General features: G+C 51.9%; 4 protein-coding genes across 4 annotated transcripts; 2 read left to right on the forward strand and 2 right to left on the reverse strand.

Annotated features, from left to right (window-relative positions):
* Positions 1-1,393: 1,393 nt before the first annotated feature.
* On the forward strand, positions 1,394-2,004 carry GMORB2_5111 (uncharacterized protein; the record flags this gene model as incomplete). Its single annotated transcript, XM_035467085.1, has 2 exons — positions 1,394-1,449; positions 1,908-2,004. 2 exons carry the CDS (start codon positions 1,394-1,396, stop codon positions 2,002-2,004), a joined length of 153 nt encoding a protein of 50 aa, XP_035323097.1.
* Positions 2,005-3,797: 1,793 nt separating this feature from the next.
* On the forward strand, positions 3,798-4,500 carry GMORB2_5112 (altered inheritance of mitochondria protein 13; the record flags this gene model as incomplete). The annotated part of the gene is made up of 2 exons (XM_035467086.1): positions 3,798-3,844; positions 4,134-4,500. The coding sequence occupies 2 exons, from the start codon at positions 3,798-3,800 to the stop codon at positions 4,498-4,500; spliced, it is 414 nt and encodes a 137-aa protein (XP_035323098.1).
* A 243-nt stretch (positions 4,501-4,743) lies between these two features.
* Positions 4,744-5,795, reverse strand: GMORB2_5113 (tRNA wybutosine-synthesizing protein 3; the record flags this gene model as incomplete). The annotated part of the gene is made up of 2 exons (XM_035467087.1): positions 4,744-5,250; positions 5,361-5,795. The coding sequence occupies 2 exons, from the start codon at positions 5,793-5,795 to the stop codon at positions 4,744-4,746; spliced, it is 942 nt and encodes a 313-aa protein (XP_035323099.1).
* A 679-nt stretch (positions 5,796-6,474) lies between these two features.
* On the reverse strand, positions 6,475-7,599 carry GMORB2_5114 (phosphoadenosine phosphosulfate reductase; the record flags this gene model as incomplete). Its single annotated transcript, XM_035467088.1, has 1 exon — positions 6,475-7,599. One exon carries the CDS (start codon positions 7,597-7,599, stop codon positions 6,475-6,477), a length of 1,125 nt encoding a protein of 374 aa, XP_035323100.1.
* Between the last annotated feature and the right edge of the window lie 2,485 nt (positions 7,600-10,084).

Consider the following 10,084-nt stretch of genomic DNA (forward strand, 5'->3'; position numbering starts at 1 on the left):
GCGAGACAGGGAGAGTGGGTTTAGATTCTGCTGGGCCGTCTAGCAGCCGGTCCGGTTGGTGTCTGATAGTGAAAGGGTCATATAAGAGTGAAGTGAGATGGGTGTCAAACCGAGACGAGAGATGGATGGTGGGATTTCCGGAAGAATAACGACGTATGCTGATCATGTATGGAGAAAACAAACAGATATGGGAAGCGGTGGGAAAAAAAAGAGGAGAGATAGAAAGAAACAAGGTGAGGAAAAAAGTGGCGAGGGAGAGGGAGAGACATGTGGTATATGATAGACCGTGGATAGGGAAGGAGAGACGACAATGGCAATCTAGAGAGGTCTCGAGGAAGGTACGGAGGGAGGTACACCGGGGGGTGCATCAGGGAGTTCACCAGAGTACAACCGACTGGTGCCTGTTCCTCCATCATGACGGTATAATGTATTATTACTCGCTACATAGCGTGTTATCACATATTATACGCCGCAGCGGTACGCCATAGTGACATTACGGGGTATAACACTCCAGTGTACATGTAGTTGTGCAGCTGCTTGGCACCTTGGTCCGAACCTTGCCCCCCCTTTCCCCTCTTTGGGCCGCATGGCACTTGGGGGGCGCTGACAATTGGTCATGGCCCCCTGTTGGATCTGCCAGGTAGCCAAGCCTAGTACCAAGGTCCAAGGGTGGCCACCCCCTAGACGTAAGATGGCATAGAGCACCACCGGTTAAGATTGGCTGCATGCATCGCTTTTCTTTGACGTCGTATGTTCGTAGAACAGTCTATAGGAGGAGTCAGATGGTATGGATACCTCCAAGTTACGAGTATACGAGTGGATGGGGATAGATTGAAACCAGATGCAGTCGTCGTACGAGTATCCGCATCACTCAAGGACCCAAGGACAGAAAAGATGATTGAAACATCTGGCCCAGCTCCTCCTCCTATTCCACCAGCGCCTTCCAGACACAACGTTTTGACCCGATCCGCGCATCCTTGTTCCTGAGCGAAAGCTTGCCGTTCCTCTCTGTAGCTCTAGCGTTGGTGCTACGAAGTCTCTGTAGCGGTGCAACCTCTAGCAGTAATATCTCTCAGTGTACTCCGTACTACGCCGTCTGTAAGCATTGGCAATGGATCTACTGGCTCTCGTCCACCCTACGGACGAGTACGGAGTAATCTGTAATCTGTACAGATTACTTGGACAGATATTACTTGGGCCTCCTGCGGGGCTCGTCTTCTCCCGTATTACTCGTATACCCCCCTATCCCCGTAGAACGTCCATCCACCCCTGGGGAGGTCTGGAGTCGTAAACACTCTAGGGAAGAGACGTTTCCCAGCACCTAGGGGGCTAGAGTCAACCCGCCGTCCCCTGGGCTTGTCATAGACCTCCGCTATATACGCTCTGATTGGCCATGGCCCTCTGGATGTTTCTGAAACTAGCCCCTGTGGCTCCCGGCATGTTACAGGGGTACTATCCACTGAGAGCCTCCTAGCCACTCATCCTACATGTACTCCATCAGTCTCCATGTCTAAGGCATGAAACATCCGACCGTCAATAGGAAAACATCCATTCACTGTTAGTCATCTTTTTCTTCATTATTATGAAGCTCACTCAAGCCACCCATTCATCATCGTCATCATCATCACCATGCCCCTCATCTCTCTGCTGTTCTACAACCTTCCATTCTCACGCCACGACGACAACAAACCACCCGACTGTATACTCTATATGTAACCTGCATCAGACGACATGATTTCTGGGCCGACACTCTACCCTCCCCCCCCCCAAAAAAAAAAAAAAGAAGAAGAAGAAGAAGGAGAAGAATGACGCGCACGCACAATACGGACGCAGACCCCCGATTCCTCACGCCGAGAGTGGGCCCGGTGCCGCTGATAGCGATGGTCATCTACCACGGGTGACGGCAGCGAAGAAGTGAGGGATTCTAGGAGCATGACTACGATCGACCCCCAAGGACCTCCGTCTAGTCAATGGTTCACTTCATCCGCCGACCTCAATCCCTGAACAAGAGGGCCGACGGGGTTTGGCAGGGCCCACAAGACAAGACCCCCAACTTCAGCTCCCCCGTCCGATGATACTCTCTCAAGGAGACAACCCTAAACCGACCGCATGTGCGCTCCCACGCAATTTCTTTATAACGTCGCATCAGTGCCTATATGTATTACGGCAGCAAGGGTGCCACTCAGATTCTCTGCCCGGTCAGTTCCATCTGATGACTTGACTACCATTGACGATGGTTTGCATAGTCTCTACTGTGAGGCAGACAGAGCGGAGGATAAAGGGTTCAGCAGGGTCTAGCATTATTTTTCTCCTCCCCCCCCCCCCCCCCTGCAACGTATGAAAACATGGCCTAGGAGGGCAAGGTAGTCGACAGTCTACTCCGTATACTCCATATATATGAGGCAAAGTCGGGGTTATTTCATCTAGGATATGGGGTGAGTAGGATGCCACAAGAGTCGAGCGGCTACCTCTTTGACTTGACATTAACAGATAAGCAGCCCAAAGACTAGGTGAACAGGTTCGGGCTCCCGGCCTTCAGTGTGATAACATGTGATAACATGCTCTCGCCGAAACTATGACACACCTTGGCGGGAACCCCTCCGCTTCCGCCTCCGCTAAAACTACTATGGAAATGTTGACATGTGTCCCTAAACTCCTTACTACCCTGGATAATGAAGTCGACTATGTGATTTTCTTCATGCCATCCTTCCGGCTCACATCATCTCCGTAGAGAGCTCCCAGGGAGACATTGTAGCACACTTCCCTTCACTGTGTTAAAAACTTCGGAACACAGGGCAGTCTCCTTTCCCTCATGCCATACTAATCGCCGCATCTGGTACCCAAAGGCTCCTCCTGGAAATAGATGATCATTGTGCTACTGTTACTGTGCCTCTTGTTGTACGCACACGCCTATCGCGACCCTTTGAGTCTCGTGTCCTCTCTTTTCTTTTCTCTTCTTTTTTTTTGCTCTCGTAGCACCCACCATATCTACACTGTCAGAGCTAAGCTTAGGAACATGACCCCTTGAACTACATGTACGTGAATATCAAGTTACTCGTACATGCGTAGCCTTTCCGCCAGCAACGGATCACCAGGCAGCCTTTTGAGCCTCATGGCGTCGTAATTTGCCCATCGAACCCTTGGTTTCGTGGTCTAGTTGGTCATGGCATCTCGTTAACATCTGTTCTTCAACATTGTCATCCGAGAAGGTCCCCGGTTCAATCCCGGGCGAAACCAATATTCTCCCTTTTTGCCTCTCCGTACCAGGGATTTGAGATCGCCTTTTACTAATTTCTCTCGCAATCTTTTCTTCTTCTTCTTCTAACCATCCGTCTAAGGATTTCGGAATGTTGACAATGGCTTGAAGCCGAATGATGCCAATCCTTTCGTGTAAACCGCCGCCGCTACCGCCGTCAATCTATGTGTGATACCCAAATTGGATGACTAAGCAGCCAGAGGCTCATATCTATAAATAGCTTTGTAAATAGATGCCCTTCCTGTAAAAAAAAAAGCAATAAGACACACACATAATGACCTAGGACGTATATACAGGTAGAGATCACTATATCAGCGTCTATAAGGTCATCGTGTGTTGTCGTCACATGAAGCGCAGGCGTCAGCATATAGGGTAGCCCGGATTGGTAGAATTACATAATCCACCTAAGAACCGGATCATTGCCGGGACGACAAATGAATCGCGCCTTGCGCTCCCCCCCCCGGAAACTCACGAGCTTCCCGGTCCCCATTCAACCAACCGTAACGACGACTGTCGATTGAACCTCTGACGATACAACAAGATGGGTGCCAGCGAGTCCAAGGTGTCCCAATCGCACACCTTCAAGGCGTATGTCCTCGTAATCCCGCCATAGCCAACCAGACCTTTCCCGTCACCCGGTCCTCCGATAAAGCTTCCCTCGCTGACTTTTTTTTCCCTCTTTATCTCTGTCCGCAAACAGCTCAGGTCCTACTGTGTCGCAAGACCTCATCGACTCTCTACAGTCTACCAACGAGGTATCTATTTCCAAGAAGCTCCTACCTCTTCTCTCCCCTTTTCCTCTCGCCCGATCTGCTCCACATATGCTACTCTTTTTTCTTTCTAACGAGAGACGACTGTAGACCGACGCCTCCCGCAGCCGTCTTATCGAAGCCCAGATTCAGGCCCGCGTAGCCAAGGAGCTCAAGGCCCTCGAGAAGAAGCAAGACGAGGCCCTGGCCGCGGCGCGCGAGAAGCTCGCCTCCATCTCCGAAACCGACAGCAACAATAGCGGCGAGATGACCGGCAGCGTCGTGGGTAAGCAGCTCGACCAGCTGCGCGCCCAGCTCGAGGCTCGCAAGCAGATCCGCGACCTGCCCAAGGAAGTTGAGGGCGCCAGGGGGGAGATGGTGCGGTGCCTAACGGAGAATGACCGCCGTCCGCTCGACTGCTACAACGAGGTGGAGAAGTTCAAGGCCGAGGTTAGGAAGATGGAGAGGGAGTGGGTGAACAAGGTGACGGCGTGAGCCTTCTGATCCCTTTCCCTCTGCGTCCTCCCCTCTTTCCCTCTTCAAAAACTCATGTAAACATGTCTTTTTTTTTTTTTTCATTGGTCCACCCCTTTCGTCATATTGTACAGATATAAAAATGAAGAAAAAGAGGAGGTGTACATGGAAGTTGTGCGGATGTTTGCGTGTGTGTGGATAGACGAACAGTGTGCGAGGCATAGATGTCAAAACAAAGAAGAATTCAAAAGAGGCTTGTATGCATTATAGTCCTGAGAGTGCATTCGCTATGTCAATCGCCTCTTCTTCACTCATACCATCGAGCGTCTTTTGCCGCTGCAGCTGCGCTCGCCTCTGCAGACCTTCCACCCGTTTGCGCTCCCGTCTGACTGCAGCATTCTCCCAAGCTGTACCGTCGGCGCCCATCTTGGTAGGTGGCGGGTCAGTGAGCACCGAGCTCAAGGCATCCTGGAATCGGGTGATGCGCTTGGCGTTTTCGGCGAACCGCTCGTTTGCAATGGCCATGAGGGTCTCGAGATAGGTTTTGGAAACGAGAAGTCGCCGTCCCCCCTCGGCGTTGGGACCAACCTGGCTGCCTATGAGGGACTCGAAGCTCAGTCCCATGGATCGCACTGCCACCATAGGTGTCGGCTGGTCGTCTGCCGACGCGGCCGTTAGGTTGACGGCGCCTGACTCCCGAAATCCGGCTTGGAGCGCGGCACGGATGAGAAGTTGTGCGTGTGGTGGTGAGGCCGCGAGGACATGGAGGATCTGTATTGTTGCAGTCGGTCAGCCTGACAAGCATATTTCTGTGCGGGTATGCGAAAAAGAAAGGAAAATCGGCAAGGAAGGTGTGAGAGCATTAAAGCCACGCAACCTACCATGGGCTCAAATTTGAAATGGATCAGCCTCTGCTCTGCCAAACCGACATTGGCCTCACCACCTTCCTCTAGCTGCAAAGCACTGATCCAGTCCCCCGACCCGACTACATCATGAGATACGAATAGCCATGCGCCTCCGGCTCCCTTGCCTCCCACACCGGCCACCTGCTGGCGCTCGCCACCGCCATCGGGCTCGGGGCTATCATCGTGTGTTTTTTTTTGCCCCTCGACAAAAACGCTCACACGGCCGGCACAGCTGCTAGTCGTGACGAACCCCTCTACTTGGTTGATCTGATCAATCAAATGGCGGATACCCTCGTCGACGGTGCCCTTTGGTGAGGCGTCAGAGTACTCAGCGTCGGGGACGGCCAGCTGGTCCAGGATCCGCGTTTTCTTTGTGGAGAAGTGTGCCGGTGGGGTGCGAAGGCCCTGCATCTTTGCGTGGGTTTGTGCGTGACTATCAATTACACATCAGATTGGTCTTGCTGGTGGGCGGTGAAATGTAGTGAGTAGCCAAAACTAAAAAACTAAAAAAAAAGAAAGCAGCGAAAAAGAGCTTATGATAGATGACTATCGCGGGGTCACATCGGAGTCGCACAAATTTGTTAGTAGGCTAATATCAATCGATCTGGGGCGGGGTGTCTCACCTGCCCGATATCCCACGACGTCACACCTCATTCACTCCTTCCTTCCTCTCCGCCCCCTCTTCTCTTCCACTTCTCACGATCATCATATGAGCAAATGACACACACAAGGCTCTTTCTTAACGGTCATTTTTCTTCTTCTTCATCTAACACTGATCTATCTCACCAGGGCGGAGAAGTGACCGCCGAGGGCTTGTGCTGGTATAAAGGCCCCCCTTTCCTCATCCTTCCAAATACAAAGCCGGTAAAACGCCCCGGACTGGATGGTATTATGATATCCTCCTCTGATCTCCTGCATCGAACCTTTCCAGTCTCCCCGTTTTTCTTGTGTCGACAATCCCAATCAAACGTTTTTTTGTTTCCTTCAAACACCGAAATCAAAACGCCTATGCAAATGCTACAGATCATGCTGTATAAAACACACACATCAAAGATTCATCAAGGGGTTGGCAGATTGTGCCTTGGCCCATTCATGCCATGAGCTCCACCACCGCGCTCGGGTTGGCTAGCGTCGTCTGGGATGTCTCTTGCTGCTGCTGCTGCTGCTGCTGCTCCTCGATGACCTTTGCCGACATGGCTTCGACGACCTTGGGCTGCTCCTCGACCTTCTGCTTCTTGAGCTCGGGCTCGCTGCTGCGAGTTTGTTCCTGCTGCTGTTTCTCCTCGCCGGACTTGACGACGTCGGCTTTCTTGAGAGGGTTGGCGGCAGCGAATTGGGCGTATCGAGACTTGCTGTTGTGGATACCGCACTCAGTCTTCTGCTGGCCCTTCCAGCGGCCGGCACGCTCGTCCTCACCCTCCTTGACGGGGCTGGTGGAGTGCCAGTCGCCAACGGATTTGTACCCGCGGTCGAGGAGGGCGTTGTAAGGGACGTTGTTCTCCTTGATGTAGTCGTTGACCTGCTTGAAGGACCAGGTAGCCAGAGGGTTGATCTTGACGATGCCACGCTCCTCGTCAACCTCGATGATGGGGATAGAGCCGCGCGCAGCACCCTGGGAGCGGCGACGACCGTTGAGGACGGCGCTGACCTTGAGCTCGTCGTAGGCGCGCTGAAGGGGCTCGACCTTGACGATCCAGTCGTACAGCTCGGTCGACGTGTTGTACAGCTCCTTGCCGTACAGGTCCTCGAGCTGCTCTGTCGTCTCAGCACCATCGGGTTTGAAGATGTGGACGGGGACGTTGGGGTAGCGCTCGCGGACGCGGTCCACCAGCTCGTAAGTCTCCTTGAAGTGGTACAGGGTGTCGAGGAAGATGAGGTCGACGGTGCGGGACTCGGGATTCTCCTTCTGGATCTTGGACAGCATGTCCATGGTGACCAGGCCGGTCAGGCCGAAGGCGGTCGACTGGTACAGGTTGGGGAACATGATCTTGCAGAAGCGGAGGATGTCCATGGGGTGCATGTTCTCGAGCTGGTCGTTGAGGTGGGCGATGTGAGGCTTGGCCAGGGACACAAGGGGAAGCGATGATGTCGACGACGAGGGCGAATAGTCGGACTGTGCGGACGTGTACCCGGAGTCGAGCTCGCTGCGGTCCAGCTTGGTGCTGTCGGCAAACGACGTCTGGGACGTCGACTTGTTCATGGTTGCGGAGGCCATGGTGCTTGAGGAGAGAGGGTATACCTGTGTGCGGAGCAGACAGAGGCGAGGAAATGAGGGGGAGAAGAGGAAGTTTGTTGTGGTTGTTGTTGTTGTTGTTGTTGTTATTGTTGTTGGTGGATGAAGGAGGAAGAGGAGGGGAGAGTCTATGTTGAGGGGTCGAGACGAAACGAGGGGGTTGAGAAGATTCTGATAACTCCAGCTCCTGGACGAAACGGAGACGCGGGTGGTTGGTTCTGTTGGATAAAAGGTATGTTGAAAGAGGAAAGGTCCCTTTCCGATCTCTTGGTTTTTCTTATACGATGACGTTGATTTGCTTGCTTTTCAAGATTGGATCTCTGAAGCTAACAAGGGTCTGAGAGGGAAAAGGGTAAGACGAGATGAGATGTATGAGAAGGAAGAGAGGAAAGAGATGGAAAAAAGGAGAAGGGGGTTGACTGCAATTTGTCAGACGCCTGGCTGTGACCAAGACAATATGCGAGAATGAGAAGAGGAGGAAGGGTGTGTGGTGTGGGCATGGGCGTAGCCTGGGTTGCTCGGGACGGCACAAGGGCTCGGCAAGGATATGAAAAGAGACTTATTGCAAGGGGAACTTCTATCCAAGAGAGCGTCACTGAACTTTTTTAGGGCCTGAACTACACCAGATGGATCCGTGTATTACAGCTACATGTTTTGTCTGCCTTAGGGGGGGGGGGGAGAAGGCCCCAGCTTCGCCTACCCAACGGGATGAACGGCGGCAATGGCAAAGTCTGGGCGAAATTGCGCAATCGCCGCCATCAGGCAAATGGGGAAGGGGGGGGGATCAGAGGCCGTAACCGTGAGGGAAAGGGAATTTAGCAGGCAATAAAGCCGTTCATTAATATGATTATAGTCTCGCTTACAGCTTACGGGAGAGGGAAAAAAAAGCATACGCCCCCAGGAACCATGGGTCGATCACGACATCGGCGCTACCCACGCTCGCGATGTCCGGCTGCGGTTGTGTATCACGGTACGTCTGACAGGCGCCGACTCCCGCGGACGATTCTACGTACCAGATATTACTGTTAGTCTATCAATCGTATCTAATGGGGGAGGAGCAGTGGCCGGTCGGCCGGTAGCTTTCTTCTTCTTCTTCTTCTTTTTCTCTTTTTTTTTTCAATTTTTTCCCCATTTTTTTCATTCTTAGTATTATCGGCCCTTACGGTGCAAGGATCTCGGTGGTTGAAGGATTCCGACGTGACGGGGTATTAATTAGTTGAAACTAGGTCCGGCCAGAAGATGGCATGCAAGGCTCGGTCGGCGTTGTATGCATCTTGCGCCATCACCGGGTGATGTGTGTCTGTGTTTTCTCCATACCAATCAATGTACGTATCTGTTATTTGTGTATAAGCGAGGTTAGATACGATCACGGTCGAATTCTGACATCGGACCCTACTGTCGATGCTCGGACGATGACAGAGTGAGAAAGGATTGGCTCTTGTACAGGTACGCGATAAGTATTACTACTCGTCTGGGACAATGACGTCTCGATACGAGATGCTCCATCATGCATGGATTGATAATCCCGAGTGAAGAAGAAGAAAAGAAAAGAAAAGAAAGAAAAAAAACTCTGCCGAGTTCGCAATTGCAGATCCGGATTTCTCGGCCGGGTCGTCGGGATGAATTTGTGCAATACGCGGGCGTCGGTGTGGCCGATTGCCACCACCGGGACTACGGATTTGACGGTACGTCTTGATTCTCCATTGCGTCATGCGGGTCAGAAGAGTTAGAGGCCCAAGTCTTTTTTCCTTCTTCTTTCCTTCCTCTTTCCTTCCTTCTCTCTCTTCTCTTTCTTGCCTCTGCCCCTTTTTCTTCTTCTTTCTTCCATCTTCTTCTCCGTCCTTCTTCTCTATATTTCTTCTCCCATCTTTTCTTCTTCTTCCCCATATACGGTTACATCTCTCTCTCTTGTCCTAATTATTGCTATTATGATGATGATGATTATCATGACTATCCTTCTTTTTTCTTCTTTCCCATGATACCTTTACAAGCAGCATGAATCGCTCCGGAGTTTATTACTCCGTCATACTTACTCTGTCATACTCACTCCCTGATCACCTAAGCACAACTACAGTTGAGCAAAAAAAAAAAAAAAACCCCCCAAAAAGAACCTCCACAGCACGTGACTCTTTCCCTCCACGAGGGCCCCAACTCCGTACATACCTACTAGCAGCAATAATTACTCGTACATGCCATCCTCGACCAATCATATTCCTGGCCACCGTCAGTCAGTTGCCGAAATTGGATATTATTATCCCTCACGCAACCACCTGTCCGGATGGCGTCAAACCCCGACCCCCCAATCTGTCCTGGTTGACCTTTTCACATACACGACGAGTACGGAGTGAGAATAGATACGAGTACACGACACGTACGAGTAGATGACGCCGTCGTCCGTGGCCTTACTCGTACAAGTGAAACCCCATCACACTCGGAATTGCATATTCAAGCCTCCCTTCCCGTCCCC

Source organism: Geosmithia morbida (genome assembly GCF_012550715.1).
Source record: "Geosmithia morbida isolate 1262 chromosome Unknown scaffold_3, whole genome shotgun sequence".
NCBI classification, from domain to species: domain Eukaryota; kingdom Fungi; phylum Ascomycota; class Sordariomycetes; order Hypocreales; family Bionectriaceae; genus Geosmithia; species Geosmithia morbida.